Genomic DNA, 26,891 nt, shown 5'->3' with positions numbered 1-26,891 from the left:
TTGTGATCAAGCTTTCTCTAAGGGGGTGATTTTATTTATTGCCCCTTTTGCCAAACTAAAGTACTAAGAAGAACTCATGCAAGTCAGTACTCATGAAAAAGGGCGTGGCGTCCACCATGAGCCTCCTTTTCATTATATTGATTTAAAGATTTTGATTGCTCAGACTGTTTCTAAGCAAAGTGCATAGTTTTTTTTAAAAAAAAATTGAGGAATTCATTCAGCCCAGAGGGCTATTACGTTGACAAAAATCGTTTTCAAAGAGTGAAAATGATCAACCCCAAATTTGCATGATGATTAGAATATTATAAAACTAAATGGCGTGCACAGATTTCTAATCAATGTATTTGCATTTAATGTATTTTAGAGTGTGTTTGTATTTTCTTAAACGATATGGTAAAAAACCATACTGTTTCTTTTTTAAAAAATAAGTATTTATTGACTGTTAGTGAAGGAAATCTGATTTTTTTCATCAGAGCTCTTTTTGCATTGTTTTGTAAGGCAATATTTAATTGAATACATGTATTTTATACTAATGCTACTATATGTATGAACTGTTTAGTTACCGAAAATTTAAATATGTACCTTTCCCAAAGAGGCTACTATGGGCTATTATGCAAATTCAAGGCAATTAATTTTTTAAAAATTACCGTTAGGATAATCAAGTAAAAGTAATTGGATCATGTGAATTTTTTTCCACCAGGGATGAAAACTGAAGAAGTAGCTAGCTATGTTGGGAACAACTATGTAATTTTAGTAGAAAAGAAAAATAGTTCAGTGATTATTTAACTAAGGTGTGTAGTAGAATCTTCTGGGGAGGTTTTTTCGTTTTATTTTTGTTTTTTTTTTTTTGATATGGACCTTTTTTTTTTGAAAGTCTTTATTGAATTTGTTACAATATTGCTTCTGTCTTATGTTTTGTTTTTTTGGCCATGAGGCATGGGGGATTTTAGGCCCCCGACCAGGGATCAAACCCGCACCCCCTGCATTGGAAGGTGCAGTCTTAACCACTGGACGGACCTCCAGGGAAGTCCCTGGGGAGGTATTTTAAAATACACCGTATCCCAGAAATTTTAATTTAGTAGACTGGACTGTTTGTATATGATTTCCCAAGCTAAATTCTTGGCTTTTGGTATGTTTAAAATTTAATCACTGAGTGCTGTATTATGGATCTCCAAGTCAAGCTACTGATATGCTCTACTGTAGATTACCTTTCTAAATATTTAGCCATTATAATTGGACATGTGTCCTTGTGACCTCTTTTTAATCGAACATTTCCGAGGATGCTATCAAAACCAAAATCATTCATTTACTCTAAAGAATCTCAACATGCTTTAACATTAAGAAAGGATGCTAAAGATACACAGGCTGGACAAAGCATTTTATTTTTGCCTTATTTTTAGGTCTCTATTTTCTGGCAAGAGGGGCTGTTTTCAGAACTTATTTATATAAATAAATTTCCCATTTATTTTGAAACTAATTTTGTCAAGGCATATGGTTATTTCTTCTATGGAGACTATTATAAGAGACACGTGATATTTCTGTTTAATATATATTTTAAAATCATTTTGACCAGTTTGGTTAATAGGATGAAACACAATATTTCAATATCTTTTGATTGAGTGAGGGAAGACAAAGGGAATTGTTAGAAAAACAGAGTATCCTTAGCTGAAGGGGGTTGGTGGTGGTTCAGCTTTGAGTGTGCAAGGGGCTGTGTTTCCCCACCAAACACTGCCTGAGTGCACAGTATGCTGTCTGCATTTTTACCAATGACCACATTCCTCTACTTAGAGTTAAGAAAGTGAATTTACCGTGTCTGAGAAACGGTAAAACTTCTCCAATGCAAAAGCTTCTGTCTGTGGGAAGGTAAAGTGGACCAAAAGGGATTGAGAAACCAGAGATAGATGATTAAAGTCATAGATGATTAAATATAATTGCACAATTGCTTTTAATTGCATAGATCATCTTAACATACATATGTATCAATTAATAGATTTTCACATATGCAAGGTATCCACCCCCCCAAAGTATGAAGTGAGCTTAAAAAAAAAAAAAACACTGGATTTTTATTTTCCTGCACTAAATCTTAATTACAATATTTGCCCCCTGAATATTTCAAGTAGTGATTAGAAAATAATCAGGCGTAACTATTTTTCCATTCTGATACTTTTCTAGAGTGTCAATCACTAGAGACATTAATCTTGCTGTCTTTCTGTGAGCCAAAGAATAAGGGGTGTCAAATATTTTTATCCCAATACACTTACAGGTGGTAAAATTGGATGAAGAGCTGCTTTGGTAAGGATTTTTTTTTTTTAAGGAGAAATCAGAATTGAGTATCTAAACTTGTAGCCTGTTATGTTACCCATTAGCTACTCTGACTGCTGGATGTGTGGTGGGTGCAGAAAATGTCTGAGCTCTCAGACCTCCCTTTGGACACCACATGTGAACGACTTCCCAGTTCTGGTGTTTGCAGCACGTGGCTGATCCATCCTACATGTAGGAAGGAGAAGAAAGGTAGAGAAGTGAAAAATAAATGTAAAAAAGTGAACCAAAATTAGAGGGGGAAATGTGTTGCTTTACTTCTGATTCATGTTAGAAGGAAAAAATAGTCTTAATCAGTCATTAATGGGGAAAAAAACGACAACAGCTTCACCCTGTGATACAGAATGCTTTGTTCTGTTACAGTGCTTCAGCCTGGGCCAGGTATCATATGAAAGAGAGGAGCAAATAGGCAGTAAGGGAGGGAGAGAGAAGGAGGAAAGAGAGAGGGGGAGGGGTGGGCAGAGTGGGAGAAGTATAAGGAAAACAGCAGACTGGGAGAGGTGGGGGGCAGGAGATAAAGAAAAGTTAATCTCTCCATGAAAATATATGTTAATGTATGAATGACGGGCTTTAATATTTATAAACATTTGATCAAATGCAAGCCCTGGCACTGTTTCTTCTGTCCACCGTGTTACCCAGAGTATTGCAGTGCTGAAATTCCTTCCATGCTACAGTGAATTGGGGTATCTTTGGAGCAGGTGATGATTCTGGGGAGTCAGTTAGACATGATTGGATAAGTTACTGCCTTAGAATATGTTTAATACTGAGTAGGCTTAGCACTGGGAGATCATGGCTTAGAGCTTCTTAAAACAATTTATAAAATATATAAATCACAGTCAGTCATTCAGAAACCATAAGAAATTCCTTAAAAAATTAAACCCTTAAAAATGCACACTACATATAAACCAGACTATTAATTTTAAGAGTTGAGAATGTTTTGACTTAAATATTTCAGTATTTTGGATTCTGGCCACAATTTCTCCTGTAATATACAACTTTGATATTTCTCTATTGATTAAGAGACCATTTGCTTTCAAAATGTCAGCTGGCACATTCACATTAAAAGTAAACTCAAAGATATGCTGGTTGATAGAGACTCTCCCTTGCAGAAAAGGAAAGGGGTTCATTGAAATTATGTAAATATAAAGAGAGATGACATTACAAGTCTTAACAGAGGGGAGCAACGCCATCCTGTCCTTACAAATCCAATTAGGAGATTACTTCTACAATTTCATGTGGTCTCCCAATGATGCTCTAAATAAAATTTCTTCTGGGTTTGACTTATCAAGTGATAGCAAGGCAAGAATACACCTTATTGTGTTTTGAATAGGGATTCAGAAGAAATGTCTTAAAAACATAAAAGTATACATAAAAAGGAGACCACAGAGTTTTACATCAACATCATAGTATTAATAAATAGGTGATATTTGATGGAAACAATTAAAGGAATTAGTTCGAAAAAAGGTACAACTTTAATAGCTATATTTGTTGACTTATGTCAAGTAAAACCATCAGAAACACTGCAACCTTGCAAATAAGAAATGATAGATTTTGTTAGTGGAAGCAAAAACTGGTGTCGTTCCAGGACGTACATTAGAAAGAAGTTGATAAAACTCTCATGTCACCAGATCTTCTGTGTAAAGTATAGTTCAATGTTACCATTTTTCCCCTGAGGCTATTTTTGACAATGTAAGTTTCAGCTGGACAAAACCAAAGGGACATCCTTTCATTTAGTCCCCGTCCCCATTTCCTCTCTGTACCTCCCTATTAAATATGCCAAATTCACTTTCCAGGGAGAATTGTATCCCAGGGAACTTAATGCATTTAATCGCCTACCCTATTCTTTCTCTTTCGTCGAAATCTCAGAAGTTCTTTATGCTGTCTCGATACAAAATTGACAGCTGCATATTCCAATAGCGCTGAAAACACGAAAAGGAGACACACTGCCATCCAAATGTCAATAGCTTTGACATACGAAACCTAGCCGGGAAAGAAACAGCGAGAAAATTGACTTGTTACTTCTATTGAGCACAAGAATGGCCATCTGAATTATACCATTTATATACCAGCTTGGAAAAAAAAAAAAGCAATGAAATAACATTTCTTTTTTTTTTTACGTAAAACATTTTTTTACTTAAAATTTTTTCAGAAATTGGGCTTCCCTGGTGGCGCAGTGGTTGAGAGTCCGCCTGCCGATGCAGCGGACACGGGTTCGTGCCCCAGTCCGGGAAGATCCCACATGCCGCAGAGCAGCTGGGCCCGTGAGCTATGGCCGTTGAGCCTGCGCGTCCGGAGCCTGTGCTCCGCAACGGGAGAGGCCACAACAGTGAGAGGCCCACATACAGCAAAAAAAAAAAAAAAAAAAAAAGAAATTAATTCTGCAAGTTTTATGTTTTAGTCATACATTAAAATGTGTATTTTTTCCTAATAAGTTTTTTCAAATGAAGCGCTAGACCAAATGTATGATGAAAGAAAATAAGACGAAATCTAATTTTACCTTCAGGGTAGAATAGTATCATGCTTGGTAAGTGTGCAGTAACATTGAAATATACCTTTAGGGTAGCAGAATGCTTGAAAAAGTATGAAGTAATATTGAAACATAGATAATGCTGTTGAACTTGTAGCTCCTTATTTTCTTCATTAAAAAAGTTTTTTATGGGCCTCCCTGGTGGCGCAAGTGGTTGAGAGTCCGCCTGCCGATGCAGGGGATACGGGTTCGTGCCCCGGTCTGGGAGGATCCCATATGCCGCGGAGCGGCTGGGCCCGTGAGCCATGGCCGCTGAGCCTGCGTGGCCGCTGAGCCTGCGTGTCCGGAGCCTGCGCGTCCGGAGCCTGCGCGTCCGGAGCCTGCGCGTCCGGAGCCTGTGCTCTGCAACGGGGGAGGCCACAACAGTGAGAGGCCCGCATACCGCAAAAAAAAAAAAAAAAAAAGTTTTTTATTTTGAAATAATTTTAACCCTACAGACACTTTGCAAGAACAGTACAAAGAACTCCCACGTTCTGCAGTTGTTAAGATTAAGTTACATTTCTCTCCCTCCCTCCCTCCTTCTCTCCCTCTCTCGCTCCCATCTCCAACTTTATACGCTTTTCTGCCTGAATAATTATTACGCAGACATGATGCCCTGAAACTTATGTGTTTTTTCTAAAAAAAAAAAAAAAAAAGGACACTCTCCTACATACACCCAGTTAACCCTTCAGGTCTCAAGCTAAACTTCACCCAAATCCGGTTCAGAATCCCAGGAAACCTGTGCTTACCTGAACACATTGCATTGTAATTGCTTTTTACTTGTTCTCTTTCTGTTTAGAGTGTGAAGTCTCTGAGGACAGATGGCATCTGTTTTGTTCTCCACCACAGTGTTGTTTGACCCATGTGTGCATATTTGCTGAGTGAATGGGCAGGTAAATGAAGGTGTAAAATGTCAAAACACGGGGAAAAGTGAGCCATAGGTGATGATTCATATGGAAATTCACTTTCTGGAGTGACACTTTGGTAATACCTTGGAATTAATTGATTTTTTTTTCAAAAGAGGTGTCAACTTAAACCACATCCAGTGGTGTCAACTTACATGTGAAAAATGCCAACAAAGGGACCCTCTGTATCTCCTCCTGCATCTTTTTTTTCTAACACCTTTATTGGAGTATAATTGCTTTACATTGTTGTGTTAGTTGCTGCTATATAACAAAGTGAATCAGCTATACATGTACATATATCCCCATATCCCCTCCCTCTTGTGTCTTCCTCCCACCCTCCCTATCCCACCTCTCTAGGTGGTCACAAAGCATAAGCTGATCTCCCTGTGCTATGCAGGTGCTTCCCACTAGCTATCTATTTTACATTTGGTAGTGTATATATGTCCATGCCATTCTCTCACTTCGTTCCAGCTTACCCTTCCCCCTCCCCGTCTCAGGTCGATTCTCTATGTCTATGTCTTTATGCCTGTCCTGCCCCTAGGTTCTTCAGAACCACTTTTTTTTTTCAGATTCCTATATATGTGTTAGCATAAGGTATTTGTTTTTCTCTTTCTGACTTACTTCACTCTGTATGACAGATTCTAGGTCCATCCACCTCACTACAAATAACTCAATTTCATTTCCTTTTTGACTGAGTAATATTCCATTGTATATATGGGCCACATCTTCTTTATCCATTCATCTGTCAATGGACATTTAACTTGCTTCCATGTCCTGGCTATTGTAAATAGAGCTGCAATGAACATTGTGGTACATGACTCTTTTTGAATTATGGTTTTCTCAGGGTATATGCCCAGAAGTGGGATTTCTGGGTCATACAGTAGGTCTATTTTTACTTTTTTTGGAACCTCCATACTGTTCTCCACAGTGGCTGTATCAATTTACATTCCCACCAACAGGGCGAGAGGGTTCCCTTTTCTCCACACCCTCTCCAGCATTTATTGTTTGTGGATTTTTTAATGATGTCCATTCTCACCAGTGTGAGGTGTTACCTCATTGTAGTTTTGATTTGCATTTCTCTAATGATTAGTGATGTTGAGCATCCTTTCATGTGTTTGTTGGCAGTCTGTACATCTTCTTTGCAGAAATGTCTATTTAGGTCTTCTGCCCAGTTTTGGATTGGGTTGTTTGTTTTTTTGATATTGAGCTGCATGAGCTGCTTGTATATTTTGCAGATTAATTCTTTGTCAGTTGCTTCGTTGGCAAATATTTTCTCCCATTCTGAGGATTGTCTTTTCATCTTGTTTATGGATTCCTTTGCTGTGCAAAAGCTTTTAAGTTTCATTAGGTCCCATTTGTTTATTTTCATTTTTATTTCCATTTCTCTAGGAGGTGGGTCAAAAAGGATCTTGCTGTGATTTATGTCATAGAGTGTTCTGCCTATATTTTGCTCTAAGAGTTTTATAGTTTCCAGCCTTACATTTAGGTTTTTAACCCATTTTGAGTTTACTTTTGTGTATAGTGTTGGCAGTGTTCTAATTTCATTCTTTTACATGTAGCTGTCCAATTTTCCCAGCACCACTTATTGAAGAGGCTGTCTTTTCTCCATTGTATACTCTTGCCTCCTTTGTCAAAGATATGGTGACCATATGTGTATGCGTTTATCTCTGGGCTTTCTATCCTGTTCCATTGATCTGTATTTCTGTTTTTGTGCCAGTACAATAGTGTCTTGATTACTCTAGCTTTGTACTATAGTCTGAAGCCAGGGAGCCTGATTCCTCCAGCTCCATTTTTCTTTCTCAAGATTGCTTTGCGTTTTCGGGATCTTTTGTATTTCCATACAAATTGTGAAATTTTTTGTTCTAGTTCTGTGAAAAATGCCATTGGTAGTTTGATAGGAATTGTACTGAATCTGTAGATTACTTGGGTTACTACTTGGGTTACTAGTCATTTTCACAATGTTGATTCTTCCAATCCAAGAGCATAGTATATCTCTCCTTCTGTTTGTATCATCTTTAATTTCTTTAATCAGTGTCTTATAGTTTTCTGCATACAGGTATTTTGTCTCCTTAGGTAGGTTTATTCCTAGACATTTTATTCTTTTTGTTACAATGGTAAATGGGAGTGCTTCCTTAATTTCTCCTTCAGATTTTTCATAGGAATGCAAGAGATTTCTGTTCATTAATTTTGTATCCTGCTACTTTACCAATTTCATTGATTAACTCTAGTATTTTTCTGGTAGCATCTTTAGGATTCTCTGTGTATAGTATCATATCATCTGCATACAGTGCCAGTTTTACTTCTTCTTTTCTGATTTGGATTCCTTTTATTTCTTTTTCTTCTCTGATTGCTGTGGCTAAAACTTCCAAAACTATGTTGAATAATAGTGATGAGAATGGGCAACTTTGTCTTGTTCCTGATTTTAGTGGAAATGGTTTCAGTTTTTCACCATTGAGAATGATGTTGGCCGCGGGTTTGTCATATATGGCCTCTATTATGTTGAGGTAAGTTCCCTCTATGCCTACTTTCTGGAGAGTTTTTATCATAAATGGGTGTTGAATTTTGTCAAAAGCTTTTTCTGCATCTATTGAGATGATCATATGGTTTTTATTCTTCAATTTGTTAATATGATGTATCACATTGATTGATTTGCATATATTGAAGAATCCTTGCATCCCTGGGATAAATCCCACTTGATCATGGTGTATGATCCTTTTAATGTGTTGTTGGATCCTGTTTGCTAGTATTTTGTTGAGGATTTTTGCATCTACGTTCATCAGTGATATTGGCGTGTAGTTTTCTTTTTTTGTAACATCTTTGTCTGGTTTTGGAATTAGGGTAATGGTGGCCTCATAGAATGAGTTTGGGAGTGTCCTTCCCTCTGCTATATTTTGGAAGAGTTTGAGAAGGATAGGTGTTAGCTCTTCTCTAAATGTTTGATAGAATTCGCCTGTGAAGCCATCTGGTGCTGGGCTTTTGTTTGTTGGAAGATTTTTAATCACAGTTTCAATTCCAGTGCTTGTGATTGGTCTGTGTATATTTTCTATTTCATCCTGGTTCAGTCTTAGAAGGTTGTGCTTTTCTATGAATTTGTCCATTTTGGATATCTTTACTATCATTACTCTGAATTCTTTTTCAGGTAGACTGCCTATTTCCTCTTCATTTCTTTGGTCTGGTGGGTTTTCACCTTGCTCCTTCATCTGCTCCATATTTCTCTGACTTCTAATTTTCCCTGCCTTACTGTGTTTGGGGTCTCCTTTTCGCAGGCTGCAGGTTTGTAGTTCCCGTTGTTTTTGGTGTCTGCCCCCAGTAGGTAAGGTTTGTTCAGTGGGTGTAGGCTTCCTGGCAGAGGGGACTGGTGCCTGTGTTCTGGTGGATGAGGCTGGATCTTGTCTTTCTCTTGGGCAGGACTGTGTCTGGTGGTGTGTTTGGGGTGTCTGTTAACTCAGTATGATTTTAGGCAGCCTCTCTGCTAATGGGTGGGGTTGTGTTCCTGTCTTGCTGGTTGTTTGGCATAGGGTGTCCATCACTGTAGCTTGCTGGTTGTTGAGTGGAGCTGGGTCTTAGCATTGAGACGGAGACCTCTCGCTGATTGATAATACATGGGGCCAGGAGGTCTCTGGTGGACCAATGTCCTGAACTCGGCTCTCCCACCTCAGAGGCTCAGGCCTGACACCTAGCCACAGCACCAAGACCTTGTCAGCCACATGGCTGGCATGCCTTCGGAGTTGGAGAAGCTGGCCTGCAATGGCTGTCCTTCTGCACTGCACATTAGAATCACCTGCTTCTTCCTTGTTTTGCCCCAAAGGCAGTGTTCCACAGAGAAGAAGATTAGCCTTGAAAATAGTCACAGCTCTGTGATGGTTTTTTTTCCCCTTTGTGCTTAGTCAGGTTTCACTTGCTCACAGGGGGCCACGCGCAGAGGCCTTGCACCCGGCTCTTCTGACCGGAGTTACTAGTGCGGAATTGCTGCTGCCAACAGCTCAGCTCAGGAGGGCCATGTCAGTCCTCCTGCATCTTAAGTGTGACTTTTACTGATCAGAATGACCTCTACTGAGCAAAGGGATGTATGCCTTCAATTTATTCTAGTGCTGTGCTGAGTGTCCAGCTGTTTGTAAAGTGTAGATTTAAATCTCATGAGCTCTGCAATTATATCAGAAATGTCTGGCTGCCCTCAAATACATACAGTCCTGGAAGATATAATACAGCTTTCAAAGGCACAGTCTCAAGCTACACCCTTCCTGGAAGAATATAACTCATAGAGTGTGTGTGCATTTTTTTAACAACCTGGATCTATAATAACATGACCAAAGAGATTAAATCAGATATTTAACTTCCAAATGAACCCGATGACTGTTTTCAATGACAACAGACCTATGCAAACATCATCTGTGCAGCCAGCCTTCTGCTGCCTGTGATCCATACCTGAGCGTTGAGCCTGAAAAGTCTGTTTTCCTCATCCTCTCCTGACTCCCATCACCAACTTCAACTCTCTTTCTCCTCCATCATCGCTGCCCCTCCGCGGACAGCAAGCACAGGCCCTGGGAAGTTTGGAACTCTAGCACTAGTAACTTCAAAATAAAGCAGCAGTTCCTACGCCAACACGTTCACGATGTATTCACAACACACGACACACTCCCTCTGTGACTCAGAATATCACCTTCTGTCCACCCGCTGTCACCTCTGTCCTTTGAGGCAGTCTCACTCTAAACCAGCCCATCCCTCTGGACCACCTTGCTGAAGTCCCATCATCCACCGTGCTGTTGGAACCCTGACTCTATTTTAAGCAACCATCTCTCCTCAGTGTGACTCCTTGGACCTATGAATATGAGAAAATGAAACCTGAATACTTGTTAATTAGATGCACCAGGCAGGAAGACTGTTGTCTTGGAAACCAATCCAAAGCTACGTGTGGAAGACCACCTCCTTCTTAAAGCACGCTCACCCTGTGGCTCCTTGACCCACATTCTCCGGGTTTCTTCCCTCCACCCCACCCGACTTGGCTCCGCGGGCCTTTCCTTCCCTTCCTGAGATCCTCAGAGACATGGCCTGTGCCCCTTCTATTCTCACACTGACACTTCTCACTTCTAGTCCTTACCTGTTTCCATGGATTCAGTCCCTCCTCTGTGCTCAGGGCCTGCAAATCTCCATTTCCTGACTGAACCCCTCTCTAACCACGTTCTTACCTGACAGTAAATTTTGGATGGCACATGCACCTCAGACTTAATCTGACTTAAAAAGAAGCTATGAATCTCTACCAGACTCAGCCAAAGGAACAGCAAACACACACAACGGCCTCTTCCTCCTGGTGAAAAGGCGGCATGCTGTTCGTGGTTGCTCACCTCCAAATCTAGGATCCTCTCATATCAAAGACCCAAGCCTGGGAATCCTACCTTTTTGCTATTTCTCAAATGTATCATTTTCTGTCCTCTCCTACTGCCATCGCATTGATCTCCACCACAATAACCTGTTTCACAATTTCTCCTAGTGCTGAAGTTACAGAGATGAGGACGACGGACAAGATACATCTTTAATTGAACCTACATTCAAGTGGGGGAAAACATACAGTAAAAAATAATCACATAAATAAAGATAATTAAAGAGAATTGCAAGAATGAAACTACAGTAGGGTAATGGGAAGAGAAGGACAGTGTGAGGGGGGCTGTGTTAGTTGGGGATGATCTGCAAAGGCCTCTCTGCAGATCTGACAGTTACCATCTCAGGCCACTTTCTTACTGGCTTACTGTGCTCTACTTTCCTTCCTTCAGTTCTTGGCACCTGAAAGCGATTGACAAGCTCCATCCTGACTCAGCAGCTATGAACTCCTTGCTAACTTCTGTCTGGAACATTCCTTCCTTTGTGTAACTGCTGGTTAATCCTTCAGGTCTCAGCTTAAAAACAACATTCTCAGGGAAACCTTCTACAAATGCCCAGAACCGTACAGCCCCTTCCTGCCCTCCTACCTCTGCTTTGCTCCTAGAACCCTTGTCTCAGGTCACTCATCACAGTTGTAATGATGTTTATCCATGGGTAGTTCTTATAAGGTGACTGCTGGGTAGCATCATTTAAATGTCCCCCCTTCAGATAATGACTCTGTTCCACAATCCCTAAGGGCTATTTTCCAAAAACTTGGTTAGGAGGGTTCAAAAATGAGTATGTTCTTGAGGATTTCAAGGTGAAAGGTTTATATTGATATTTTAGCAAACTATGTGTTGATAGCAAACAACAAATAATCCATCTTATTATTGACCTGGCCCCACTGTACCAACATTATCCATTTATGTATCTTTCTCCTTTTAGGCTAATATATCTCGTGAGCTAAGACGAGGGCCAGATCTTATTTGCCTTTGTATTTCTAGGACCCAACACAGTGCTCGTCATACTATGGGCTCTCAGATAATATTCAACTGATTGAAGCATGTGAAGTGACTTGCCATCATTGGCCATTTATTATTACAGAAATAATTACAACTAACATGCCAAGAATGTTCTTAGTAGTGTCCATAAAACTACTGAGTATTCTTAGTAGTAACACTTTTAATCCCTACAATGGTTGAGGAAACTATTCCCATTTCAAAGATGAGGAGACTGAGACATGTAAAACAACTTGTCACATAGCTACTGCTATAGACTGGATGTGTCCCTTCAAAGTCCCAGTGTTGAAATATAACCCCCAAAGTGACGGTATTAGGAGGTTGGAGCTTTGAGGAGTGACTAGGTCCTGAGGGTGGAGCCCTCATGAATGGGATCAGGACCCTTAGAAAAAGGACCTCAGAGAGCTCCCTTGCCCCTTCCACCATGAAAGAACGCAGCTAGTAGATCACCAGCTATGAACCAGGAAGCAGGCCGTCACCAGACACTGGATCTGCCAGTACCTTGATCTTGAACTTCCCAGCCTCCAGAACTGTGAGAAATAAGTTTCTGTTGTCTATAAACCAGCCCTTCTATGGTATCTTGTTATAGCAGCCTGAACAGACTAAGGCAGCTACCAAGCTGCAAAGCTAGGATCTGAAGACAGCTGATCTGGCTAAAGAGCCGTAAATTCAACTACTATTGTATCAATATATCACCTGGTTATTAGGCTGCTTCTATTGAAGCTACCGCCGTAAGTTAACAACTGTGAACACACTAAGTAGAAATAACTCTCTGTATCTTAATATTCCAGCCTCTTCAACTTTTATCTGAGAGTTAAGAGTGAAGTCAGTACATAAAATACATGCTGTAAGGTCCTGTATGTTTGCTGGTTCTGATCCTAAAATCTAGCAATCGGCTTCCTCAAAGACAATGTAGAAAAGGAGTTATGAGCACGTAATTACCGCATAAAAACAAAATAGTTGCTCTGCAGAAGCAAAACTAGATCAGGGCAACATTTTATCCTCAGAAATACAATGAAAGTCTCTGCAGCAACATTCTCACATTAATTATAATGAAGTGTTTTTATGAGCCGGGAGACCATTGACTACTTGCCATGTGATAATCTGGGACCAGATTAGCTTGATAAATTACCATTTGAATGTGCAGAGCTGGTTTACTGCAAGGCTTTATCTTTTTCATTCTAAAAAATAAGTTTTAGGGGGGCTTCCCTGGTGGCACAGTGGTTGAGAGTCCACCTGCCAATGCAGGGGACACGGGTTCGAGCCCTGGTCCGGGAAGATCCCACATGCCGCAGAGCAACTAAGACCGTGCGCCACAACTACTGAGCCTGCGCTCTAGAGCCCACGAGCCACAACTACTGAAGCCCGCACGCCTAGAGCCCGTGCTCCGCAACAAGAGAAGCCACCGCAATGAGAAGTCCGTGCACCGCAATGAAGAGTAGCCCCCACTCGCCGCAACTAGAGAAAGCCCGCGAGCAGCAACGAAGACCCAACGCAGCCAAAAATAAATAATTTTTTAAAAAAATAAGTTTTATAATGTAGGGAAAGGAATATAAGCATCATAGGTTCTGTAGACTTTTTTCCAGAAGAAAGATTTTTTTTTCCAGAAAAATCTGCATTTATCCTACTTTGCAATGTTATCATTAGAAAACAGAGAAAGTCTGCTTCTGGTGTCCTGAATATGTGTATATTGGATTTTATCATGATTAATTATCCTGGTTATAAAGATTGGAATCCAGTGCCCTTGGCCCTGGGAAGCAGTCGTGTTCAGGGAACTTGCCTAAGCATGAACTTCTTTACAAGGAAGTGGGCTTCAAGCTGTAAGGAGCTTTAGTAAGTAAGGAGGATTCAAGCTGCGATTTGATAACAGTAACAAACAGCCCCCAGATCTCACTGGCTTGAAACAGCAAAGGTCACTCTATGTCCACTCGGAGTTGAATGGTGACTCAGGACAAGTGTTGTCATCGTCATCCTCACCATGACCTCAGCTCATGGGGTGGTCACCATCTGGATCACTGGTGGTGACCACAGCAGAGGAAGACCAGGGCACAGATGGGTCTCACATTTGGTTACAAACACCCTGAGCTAGAAGTGGCACAGATCACTGTGCTCAAACTCGTTAGCCAGAACTGTTTACAGTCAGCCCGACAATAAGAGACCTGGCAGGTACAACCCCATCCTGTGCCTGGAAGGGAGAGAAAGCCAGAAGGAGGGACAGAGGGAGTGGGGATGGGAAAGGATCTACTCTTTGTGCTTCTGGGACAAAAATAAGGATCCCTACAAGCCCAGGACTGAGGACAAGTGCAGATTATGATCTGATCACTGTGACATCTTGAAGAGAGAAGAAAAGCAGCTTTGTTAAAGGGCAAAACTCACTGCTTTATAGAAAGAAGCTGTTAAGTAATGAGAGCATGACAAAGAAAAAGAAACCTCTCCTGATCTTCATCCCCAAATTTGTTCAAACCATGTCAGGTCAGAGTTCAGTAAAATCAGTTGTGAACAGGACAGGTAATAGATTATTTAGACTATAAAGATAGGCAGGCTGCAAGGCAAATTCGGGCATGGGAATGGGTTTGCTTGTACCACACAGGATCTCAGAAAAGAAAAAGACTGTGCTTCCAAGTATGGACTGCACCTCACCAGTTACTACTCATTCCATGCCTTATTAGTTTCACCAGACCCGATTTTGTTCACTTATTTGGGCATACGTCCTCTGAAGTCATTTGATTTTGTGCTCTCTGATTCAGGAATGGATGGCTTGCATGTATCTCAGGCAATTCTTCATAAATCAATTTAATTTTATGCCAGTTTTAGGTAAGATAATTGACTAGCAACAATTTTAGATTATATTCCTTTAGAAGGTCATTGGGTGAACGATATTGTAAGTATGGCACCATATGCTATAGTTGAGAGGCTTGTCAAGATACATACCTTTATCTTACTCCACACAGAGATGGTCAAAAGGATTGCCTTAGGACAAATACTGCCCTAAACTATAGCTGGTAGATGACAATGCACTAATGGGTAAATATTTATTAGATTATAACCCAGACTACTAAATTATAGTAAATTACACTGACTAAATTATGAGTTATAACCCAGACTACTATTAATCAAGAATGTTTAGAAATAGAAATGTATAATGCATTTATAAGCAGCACAGCTTTGAAGAAGAAATTGATTAAACGAGAACCTGGAGTTTGAACCTCCAAATCTCATGCAAACCAACATGTAGGCACTCTACATGGTTAATATCCCAGGAGAGTGAATAGTTTGTCAATTCTTTTCTCAATCCAAAGTTGCTTATTATTTGAGAAGGAGGTATAACAAAACATCACAGTGTATTGCTTTTGATTAGCTAAAACAGCCCTTTGAATTGGGTAATTTATTCTCCATTGGTGATAATCAATCCTGGTGAATTCTCCCAGTCCTCAAAATTGTCAAATAAACTGTGATGAGTAATTCTGGCTGTGGAATGGGCAAGCAGCTCAATGCCTTTATGCTGAAAAATTTCCTGCTTGTGTCATGGCTTTTTTCCTAGGGTCTTTCAGGTCACATTGACTATTTACCTTTGGATTTGTCAAATCCAAACTGTAGTACACTTAATCCTTCATTTCCTCCTAGTGTAAAAGCTGTATAAGAATTTTGCATTTTTTAATGCTTATAGGAAATATTATATTAGTTTCAAAATTATTTTGAGCTTCATTTAAGACTTAAAGCCAGAGAGATAAAGGAATAAGAACAAAGGAAAAGAACAACCAATGTTTTAAAAACTGGTGCTAAAGTAAAATGAAGCTGATATTGAAAAGGCAAACGAGGTGTCTGCAGGACTGTTTTCTTGGAACACTAGGTGGTGAATCACACAGAGTTTTGTGAGCTTTGCCATTTATCATCCTGGAGGGCAACTCACAACCACAGAATCCTACCGATATCATATTCATACTGATTATGATTAGTAAATGAATGATGCTTTGAACACAATATTTATTTGCCACATAAAGTTTTTTAAGAGATGAAATGTAACAGAGAATCATAATAGCAGAACTGCATTATTTCCAAAGTGATGAACTTGATCAATCCATCCAGTCATCAGTTAAGAAAAATGCAATTAAAAAGGCTAAGGTATCTTGAAAGGTCACCCCGTTGTCTCTGACTTTTGCTTCAGTTATAGGAGCTTTACCATTGTCTTTTCTATAGGACATGATTCTTGTGTTTTAACACTTAAATGAATCTGTAAAATCTAGATGTCACTGGAAACGCTTTTTAGGTGCACGCTGTTAGTTACTGGCATTTCTTAATACAATATGTTATCTTTTCTTGACCTACTCAAGGAAAGTTGAATTATATTTGTGATTTCTCTCTTCCTTGTATTTTTGCACTGGAGGTTTTGTATTTCTATAAGATCGTCTTTATTATACCCATATACCCTCCCATTCCCTTTTTTTCCAAGATCTGAGACTTTTATTTATAACTTCAAACAGGAATCAGGAAGACAGATAAAACCTGTAAGGTGTTTCCAACGCTGACTTTGGGACCAAATTCTTTATTCCCGTGGCAAAGGGCGAGTTTTACATCCAATTTTATCTGTCAGGAGGTTCATGGTATGATTCTAGGATTTATATGAATATGGTAAAGGGCGTTTAAGACATTAAATAGGTAAAATTGGCTCAAAGTTGCATATACACCTTTTGTTTTTAAACTTCATTTGATGTCAAAGCCACTGTATTATGTCATTTCAAAATTTTTTAAACTTTAGCATTTGATCATATACTTTCTCCAAATTGTGCCATCACATTTAAGAATCCATGCAGTGGCTCTGTCTCTATGTCAGCTACAGAGGACATACTTGATAATTATTAAATTCAGCTTAATGAGACCTAGTAAGCCTATTAATTGTAGGTAATAAGATCAAATGTAGAACCAGAGATGTCTATCAATTTCTATTCTTACTATTGGATCCACCTATGTTTAGGAATTATCTATTTACTGGAGACAGAAAAAACACTAATAAAATTGAATAATATTCATATGCATTATATCTTTTGATTTTAAAAGAAATTTTTTATGATTCTTACATAAATGATTTTTTCATTTTCTTGTGCCTTTTTTCTTTTTCTCTTTTCCCTAAGTGAATATAATATGGAAGAAAATTATTAACATATTCAATGAAAAGTCTTTTAAATTAAATTATTACATCAAATATTGTATCATAAAGTTAAATATACTTATTAACTATTTTCTCTCATTAATGAATTAAAAATGAGCCCACTTGCATCATATCTGTACTGAACTTGATTGAAGTAATTTTAGTTAACTATACTTTGAATAGACATTAGAATCTTTTATTCAATTGGTGAGGATCAAAACATTATTTACAGTAATAGTTATCAATAGGAAAACCTGATTACTATGCAACCCCATTGCCCCATTTAACTACCGCTGATATTTACAATTTACTCTCCTTTAAAACTGCAGGGTATTTTTTTTTTGAGAAGAATGAGAGCTAATTAGAAAAGAACACAGTAGTGAATACAAATACTTCATTTTCCTTCCCATCCTGTCTTTTCAGTGTAATGTCATGTAGACCTTTGTGTGCCCACACAATCATGGCATCCAAATATAAATATAGCAGTTAGATTTATATGTTCTAACAGCTGTAATCACTTCTATAGTTGGTGTCTTTATGAAGAATAAAAACTTAATATCAGTGCTTTGTGACCATCTAGATGGGTGGGATAGGGACGGTGGGAGGGAGACCCAAGAGGGAGGAGATATGGGGATATATGTATACGTATAGATGATTCACTTCGTTATACAGCAGAAACTAACACACCATTGTAAAGCAATTACAGAACAATAAAGATGTTAGAAAAAAAACAATGTGAAAGCTATTGCTATGTTTTCTAAGAACCAATGTTTTTATTATACTGTATGGTAGATACATGGAAATATTTAAATTCTTTTTCATTAAGTTGGTGATTCTCAGGGGAATATATGATTCTACATAAGTAAAGAGTAATTCAATTGAGTTTTTACATTCTTTTTGAGAGAGATGAAAAAATGGCATATTCTTCCTTTTCAAGTTAACTATGGAGTAAAGTTTAAAAGCTCACACTGTCTTTAAATATCTGCATGACATTTACTCAACAGACCCATATCATGTACTGATTTAGGCTCTGAGGATAAAAATATGTAAAAGATAGTTTGTCCTCTCAAAAAGCTACTCCTGGTGGGTTTCACAAACAAAGTGAATGGGGAAAAATATTGCTGTATACCCAGATCTTCCCAGAGTTCCCTAAAGCAATTCTTTCTAGAATCATAGTTTACAAATTAAAATGATATTTTGTCCATCCTATGATTTTCTCTATTCCTACCCATCCCTATACTTAATAAAAAATATAATTCCCTCAGTGCCAAGATCTTAACTATGCATTAGTGTAAATCAAATATATACTCAAAAATAGTTCAGTGACTAATACTATCCTCTCTTTGACCCCTGATTAAAATCTAATTCTCCCAAGGAGAATTGCTTTTCACATCTAAAACAAAAACCCACAAAATGTTGGGAATCTCAACGAGTTTGGGAGAAAAGTTTTGCGGTGAGTGGGTCTAGCTTTTAACTGAGCTGTCTAACCTATTCTGCATGTGGGGGAGAGATGGCCCTAGAAGAGGAAAGGAGAGAAGGGACTTTGAATATGCAGGTCCATTTCCAACTGGAAGAGGAGGGCCAACCACAAATATATCTTCTTTCCCCCTCTTTCTGGACTTTCTTTTACTCTGAGAAGAACCATCTCTGGTCTGTTTCCCTATGCATCTGTAGTTTACTCCTTGAAGTCTGAGGCTTGGGTGTCCTTTCTGATGATTCCATGTGACCGTCATAAACATCTCAAACTTAACATGTTCAATCATAGAACTCTTACCTCCCCCAACCTTCCCCATGAGTAACTATTACCACTACTTGCCCAGTTACTCAGCCTAAGGCTACCCTTGACTCCCACCTTTCCCTTACTCCTCAAAGTCCAGTTCATAAGCAAACCCTGTCTATTTCATCTCTATTTGAGATTTTCTCAAAAAAAAAATCTACCTCTTTCTAAATCCATCTGCTACTCTCTGTCTCTGCAACTACCAATCTAGCCAGACCATCCTCTGCTCTGAGCTATAGTTTTCTTGGAAGTATCTCTGCTTCCATTTTTACCTCTTCCTATTAAGATTCTTCCAAACACCATCCAAAATAAACTTAATCCTTACCAACTTCTATAAAACCCTCCATGATATGGCTCTATGATCACTGCCATTTTTTCTTACTCACTCTCCTCCAAATACACAATGTTAGGAAGTGTTCCTAAGTTTTGCAACTTTGAAAAAATGCTGGCTGCAGGATGCATTGTCACCCTCTTCTGGCCACCTAATGCAGGCACTGTGGAAATGTCAGATTGCTCCAAGTTCCAAGAAATGAATCACAGGAGTCTTCTTGCTGTGGGCTATTACATGCCTGATTCATGACACCGCAGAAGCCAGTGCAACAGGAAATATCAGCAAGGAATCTCAGGTCTGTAGTTCACAAGGCTTTGGCTCAAGTACATTCTCTGAGATTTTCTACTTTGGGTCTTACTTGACCAATTTCCAAGCCCCTTCTTATCTAGAGGAGATGCATTAGCAGAGAGCCTGGACAGAACACTAAGCAATTATCATAAATTAGTGATTTATTGTTTCTTCCTCCTGTGTCTGATAATCCCCTATTGTTTTCCTGAATTTAATTTTGTTTTCCTCCTTCCTGGATTTTTGTCAGTACAAGAATGGTGGATGTTTCCATGGCAAGATTTTCAGGCATCTGAGGGTTCTTTTGTGAGGTTGAGAATAGCAGATCTTAAGGTGCGTGGTTTCAGACTCCTATTCCTAAATGCAAGTGTGAGCCCTCGCCCCTTGCCTTTCCAAATCGCAGAATCAAGATTGCATTTTTCAAGAGAATTCTACTCTTTTGAATGATCTCATCCAATAGTATAATTCTTGTTTATTCTGGGACTTCAGCATCTGTCATCCTGAATTCTAATGTACATAACTTCTGTACATAACTCATTCCTTAACTATCACAAAGCCTAAGATGATATAATCACCAACTCTTAAGATATCTGTTTGCTAATCAATTCTTTAAATCTGTTATCATATTTCCAGTGTCTCTATGATCTGAGAGATGGAGAGGTTTTGTATATATCTATGTGTGTATTTGAGCTAATGATTGAAAATTTATTCCTTCCCTGAGATCATGGTGAAATTAATGCCTTTAAAAAAAACTTCTTGAGAAAAACTATGAAGTCATCTCAAACCTTTCTTTCCTTAAAAAAAAAAAAAAAAAAAAAACTCCTGTCTCTGTTCCGTTTTTTTAATTTATTTCTGTTTCCTCCACCCAAACCTTCATGCTCTCCCAATTCTGCCTTCATCTCTGTATCCAGATGCCTTTTTGCTCTGCCTCGCAGAAACTGTAATTTCCTTAAATGAATCACTAAGTGCCCCACTATCTGGGTAACAACTTATGGAATGAATGAGCTTTCATTTCTGTTTAGCTCATGGAGAAAAAAATCGATGAGTAAACTGGCAATTTCATTTACAAGTTGACTATGGAACTTCAACTATTACTCAGAGCCCTTGAGACATTTATCTGCATATAAAAAAGCACTTAATCTTATAAACAGATTTACAATTTTCATTTGGACGATATTTTATAAAACACTAGTTGATATAGATCATTTTGAAAATACAATTATGTGTTAATAAAAGTAAACCTTATTTTGAAAGACAACAATTAAATCTTAGCAAGGCACAGTGAGCACTGTTAAATATCAAGTTCTTCCAATAGTAAGTAACATTTTTAGTGATAAAATATCCTGTCATCAACTTTTATTTATTTAGACATTTTAATTGAATAAATTGAGCCAGAGAATGCAATTCATAGTAAGGGGTAAGGAAGCCATGACAGCAGATTTATAATTTACTTGGCATGGCAGGGAGATAGCATCAAATGTACCAGGAAAGTGAATATGATTTTATTACATTAACGTACATCATTGTAATGAAAAGAATAGTGAAGCTTGTTGGAGGTCAGACAGGATTACTTAATTTAGACAGTAGAAATTTCTTTCTTAGAAATTTTTTCATTTAGAAAAAGAAAATAATTTTCTATTGTTATGTTGCTAAATGCATAAAAAGGTATTCCTATGTTTTATTTCAGCACATCTTTAAAACACACAAAGCATATTTTATAATAAAGTGTTGACTGTCACATGTAATTTATTGAATATTGTACTGACCGTGGAAAACAGAATGGTTGTCTAGGTACAGAAGGCTTGTGAGTGTATCATTGTTTACCCTCCTGATCACGTGGCTGACGGGAGCTGTAGCTGCCACTGCCCAGCATCGTGAGAGCAGATACCACACATCACTGGCCCAGCAAAAGATCAAAATTCAAAACTCGAAGTGCGGTTTCTACTGAATGTCTATCACTTTCACACCATATAAAAGTCAAAAAAATCATTAAGTCGAACCATGGTAAATCAGGGACCAACTGTAAATACTACTGAAAAAGATCTGGCCAAAATGGATAATGATATATATACATATTAGTGCAAATATGCGTGTGTGCCCATTTAGCACACTTACCTTTGGTAAGGAAGCTCGTGATCCTGAACTCTGTGTAGTCATAGTCAGCACGGTGGTTATGCCCAAGGCTACCCTGGCTGGAGCAGCATCCATATTGATCCAGAATGAAACCCAGGAGAGAATAACAATCAGGAGACTGGGAATGTACATCTGGATCAGATAGTAGCCCATTTGTCGTTCAAGATGGAATCGCACTTCTATACATGTAAACTTTCCTAATTGGTTGTGAAATAAATGCAGTAATTGGTAAAAAATAGGTCTTTGTTATTGCAGCAAATGTCACAATTTTGTTTTCATCATAATTTTGCCCTACATCTTTCTGTATAATTGTACAATTATAATGAAATTATATAACTATTATTTTCATATAATTATAAAGTTATAATGAAATGGGATCCCAAATCATATATGCAAATTGTTTTCTGAAAAATAGATTTCTTATTTTTCTGTTAGCACCTAGAAGCAATGTAATAGAACAGTGTACTATTTCAGGAAATAATATATAATCTTATTACTTCACATTTGATTAGCACTTCATACTTGCAAAGTACTAAAATGTCTATTATTTCACTTGATTCGTGTCTGCTTTTATACCTTCTTTTAAACACTGTACCTTGAGGTTCTAGCCAGGGTAATTAGGCAAACAATTAAATAAAAGGCATTTAGACTGAAAAGAAAGCAGTAAAACTATCTCTATAAGTAGAAGCCATCACCTTGTATTTAGAAAATCCTAAAGAATTCACTAAAAATCTACTTGAGCTGAAGAGTTCAGCAAGGTTACAGGATACACTATCAGTATACAAAAAGCAATTGTGTTTCTGTACACTAGCAATGGAAAATCCAAAAATTAAATTGAGAAAACAATTCCATTTACAAGAACCAAATAAAATAAAATATTTAGAAATAAATTTAACAAAAAAGTGTAAAACTTCTACACTAAAAATTACAAAACACAGTTGAACAAAATTAAAGAAGATCAAAATAAATAGAAAGTCATTTTGTAGTCATTAATCAGAAGAGTTAATATGGTTAAGATTGCAATACTTCCCATATTGGTCTACAAATTTATTGCAATTTCTATCAAAATCCCAACTGGCTTTTATGCAGAAATTGACAGGCTGATCTTAAAATTAGTATGAAAATGCAAGGAACCTACAATAGCCAAAATAGCCTTGAGGGAAAAAAAGAACAAATTTGGTGAACTCACACTTCCCAATTTCAAGACTTGCTACAAATCTACAATAATCACAAAGTATGGTACTGTCATAAGTAAAGATATACAGATTAATGGAATAGAATTGAAAGTCAAGAACTGATCATTTATGGTCAATTGACTTCAGATAAAGGACTAAGACTATTCAACAGGGAAAGCATGGTCTCTTTAACAAATGGTACAGGGAGAACTTTGCTTTTTGGAACTTTTTGGAATTTTTTTCCCAATATGTTCAATCCCCAGTTGGTTGAATCTTTGAATGCAAGCCCATGAATATGGAGGGCTGACTATATAGTGAAAGGTCAGGTCACAATTCTGGAAACGTTGAGCCCAAGAAAAATCATAGTTACTATAAGGAAATAATAAGAGCAGCCACAGATGCTAGTGGGAGGCCACGCACTCGCCACTTTGGAGTGATGCCTCAACTGTGGGCAGTTTAAGGGAACTTGTAGATTAGGCAATTAGAAGAGATATTACGGAAATAGCCAGTTCCAGTTGTGAGAGAAGTGAACAAATAACATGAATGTACAAGTCTTGCAGTCCTTGATGTTGATGACTGTATCTGATATTTATTCTCAAAGGTAAAAGGCTACTGTGTCAATGTGAGTAGTAGGTGCTTAGTAACAATATCTTGAAATGCATGACATTGTGGCTAAACTAAAAATTTAGGCAAGTGAAGCCTTAAAAAAAACTTTCATTTTTTAAGCAAACACAATGTTTACAGCTACAGGACAGTTAAAAAGTACATTTTATCGCTCACATAGAAATTAAAGGAACTTTTTTGGAAACATCATTACTATGTACCTATAGGCATTTCACAAAAAAAGAAATTAGTTAAATATAATTGAACACCAGGCATTTCTTGTGTTCCATACAAACCAATTATATAACAAGATGTGATGAGTCAAAGCTTCCGTAAGTTTCAAAGACATCCATTCTCTGCTCTATGACTATAAAAAAAATTCAGCTATAAATTGTTAAAATAATTAACTTAGCGCTATAATTAAGAAACATCTGACTATCATAAAACCACAAGTCATAAGTGTAATGAAGAACACTCAACTCCTACCTGTGTTGTAATGTTTAGTGCAGTATCGTAAATCTTTCTCTTCTTTCAACAGAAACTGGGGCAAAGTGAGTCCTTCTGCCACTTGTACAGGTGCCTCATCTTGCCATTCAAAAATGAGATCATTCATTGTGTACCCAACTAGGCAAAACATAATAAAAATATTTAGAGTGAAAAGGGCATGCAAAGGAGTGAAATTTAAAATAATCACTTGTAGTGTTCCCATAGGATGGGAACACCAAACCGTGTCACCTTAACTCTATTTTTTTTTTTGCCTTGCTGCTTTTAATATGATTTCTTTGTGTTTAATTTTTGACAGTTTGATTAATATGTGTCTTGGCGTATTTCTCCTTGGATTTATTCTGTATGGGACTCTCTGTGCCTCCTGGACTTGATTAACTATTTCCTTTCCCATATTAGGGAAGTTTTCAACTATAATCTCTTCAAATATTTTCTCAGTCCCTTTCTTTTTCTCTTCTTCTTCTGGAACCCCTATAATTCGAATGTTGGTGCGTTTAATGTTGTCCCAGAGGTCTCTGAGACTGTCCTCTGTTCTTTTCATTCTTTTTTCTTTATTTTGCTGTGCAGCAGTTATTTCCACTATTTTATCTTCCACCTCACTTATCCGTTCTTCTGCCTCAGTTATTCTGCTATTGATCCCATCTAGAGTATTTTTCATTTCATTTATGGTGTTTTTAATCGATGCTTGATTCATCTTTAGTTCTTCTAGGTCCTTGTTAACTGTTTCTTGTATTTTGTCTATTCTATTTCCAAGATTTTGGATCTTGGAAATAGAATCTTGGATCATCTTTACCATCATTATTCTGAATTCTTTTTCAGGTAGACTGCCTATTACCTCTTCATTTGTTAGGTCTGGTGGGTTTTTATCTTGCTCCTTCTCCTGCTGTGTGTTTTTCTGTCTTCTCATTTTGCTTATGTTACTGTGTTTGGGGTCTCCTTTTTGCAGGCTGCAGGTTCGTAGTTCCCATTGTTTTTGGTGTCTGTCCCCAGTGGCTAAGGTTGGTTTAGTGGGTTGTGTAGGCTTCCTGGTGGAGGGGACTAGTGCCTGTGTTCTGGTGGATGAGGCTGGATCTTGTCTTTCTGGTGGGCAGGTCCACATCTGGTGGTGTGTTTTGGGGTGTCTGTGGACTTTTTATGATTTTAGGCCACCTCTCTGCTAATGGGTGGTGTTGTGTTCCTGTCTTGCTAGTTGTTTGGCATAGGGTGTCCAGCACTGTAGCTTGCTGGTCGTTGAGTGAAGCTGGGTGCTGGTGTTGAGATGGAGATCTCTGGAAGACTTTTGCCCTTTGATATTATGTTGAGCTGGGAGGTCTCTTGTGGACCAGTGTCCTGAAGTTGGCTCTCCCACCTCAGAGGCACAGCACTGACTCCTGGCTCTTCAATTTGGGATGATTTGTTGTCTATTCATGTATTCCACAGATGCAGGGTACATCAAGTTGATTGTGGAGCTTTAATCCGCTGCTTCTGAGGCTGCTGGGAGAGGTTTCCCTTTCTCTTCTTTGTTCTCACAGCTCCTGGGTCTCCACCTTAACTCTATTGATTGAGCTACGCATGGCACAATTCCAGTCTACTGAAGTCTCTTCATAGAGAATATTTATCAAATAATGTAAGAAAATGTAGTAGGCTAATAAGTATGGCATGGCATGTAGGAACCTTAAAGAATAGGCATATACATTCTTGCCTTGGGATGGGCAGCTACTGCATTAACTCAGCAATTCATTTTGGTTCCACTGCATTGGATCTCTCCTCACCTTTTCTCAAATTATTCAGGACCCTTTCAACAAAAACTGAAATCGTCACGAGTTAGGAAATGATCTAAACTATAACATCCATGGCGGGAACGAACCAGAGCTGATACCTTTCTTGGTTTACTCATTAACTATTTCAGTTTATGGCATCTGCTTCTATGTCCTGAGTCCCAAAATGGACAAAAGGATATTTTAGATAGAAATGTCTGCTGTTCAGGGAAAATCGGTATACAAAGAAAATCCACGTTTGTGGAGGGATAAACTCTTGCACATAGCATGAGTGAATTCTGACTAGAATTCACGAATATATTTTGTAATAAGCCAGAGTCTTTTAGCAAATTAAAATGTCATCTGTCTATAGGAGTGGTATCTAAGGAAAGCAGAATTTGATCTTTTTCTTCCCTCTGAATGAGAGGCTGTTGAAAGGTGCACTTGAAGGCCATTGCAGAGAAGGAGTCAAAGGGAACGTCACCTGCGGGGAAGATTGCAGGTGGTCAGAGTTCACAGCTGCCCTGGAGGTAGGAGGAGAGGAAGCACAGTCTGGCCTCTGAACTAAGGCAAGGGGCCAGATAAAGGAAGCAGAAGCTCTAGATGCATGAAGCAAGCGGCAAACAAGGGAAAGTGTCCCAAACAAATTCTCTGGTAGCTAATGTTGTCGACAAGGGGCTGTGTGCATGATTGGAAACAGCTGGGGCGGGCCAGGTTAGGCTGAGCAGGGCGAGGTGTCTGGAAGGGAACTGATCACCCTTCTTCCTCCCACAATACCTGGAAGACATCTCCGAAAGAGCTGAATCTGATCCAGCTGTGGTGATAGTGACTGGAGCCAGATGCCCAGCCCACCCTCCTGACCCGTGGGCACGCCTCACGACATCCACTCCACTGGCTACGGGGGAAGGTGGCTTTAGCAGCAGCAGCATCCGTATGATGGCTCATTACGGAGCAAGCGCTATTTGGTAGAGGTTGTGAAGTCCTCCAGACTGAAGGGGACATGCCTAAATTCTGGTTACAGGACAGATAAGAAGACCTGCAGGACTGTCCTCTAGACTATTGGACTTCGCACAGCAAGGACTTATGTTTGACTTGCT

General features: G+C 38.6%; 1 protein-coding gene across 2 annotated transcripts in view; it reads right to left on the bottom strand.

The window, feature by feature from the left end:
• The window catches only part of GLRA3 (glycine receptor alpha 3), a 166,152-nt gene that overhangs the window by 13,987 nt on the left and 125,274 nt on the right, over positions 1–26,891 (bottom strand). Inside the window, exons 6-9 of one of the 2 annotated variants that reach the window (XM_060101473.1) lie at positions 24,041–24,178; positions 21,759–21,973; positions 4,156–4,299; positions 1,809–1,853 (exon numbers count right to left, since the gene is read on the bottom strand). In XM_060101473.1, coding sequence (XP_059957456.1) covers positions 1,809–1,853; positions 4,156–4,299; positions 21,759–21,973; positions 24,041–24,178 — 542 coding nt within the window. The remainder of the gene's footprint in view (positions 1–1,808; positions 1,854–4,155; positions 4,300–21,758; positions 21,974–24,040; positions 24,179–26,891) is intronic. The other variant, XM_060101474.1, reaches the window with a different exon arrangement.

This window comes from Mesoplodon densirostris, chromosome 6 (genome assembly GCF_025265405.1).
Source record: "Mesoplodon densirostris isolate mMesDen1 chromosome 6, mMesDen1 primary haplotype, whole genome shotgun sequence".
Taxonomy (NCBI): Eukaryota; Metazoa; Chordata; class Mammalia; order Artiodactyla; family Ziphiidae; genus Mesoplodon; species Mesoplodon densirostris.
The sequence above is the reverse complement of the archived record's forward strand: the minus strand, read 5'-3'. Positions and strand labels throughout refer to the sequence as shown.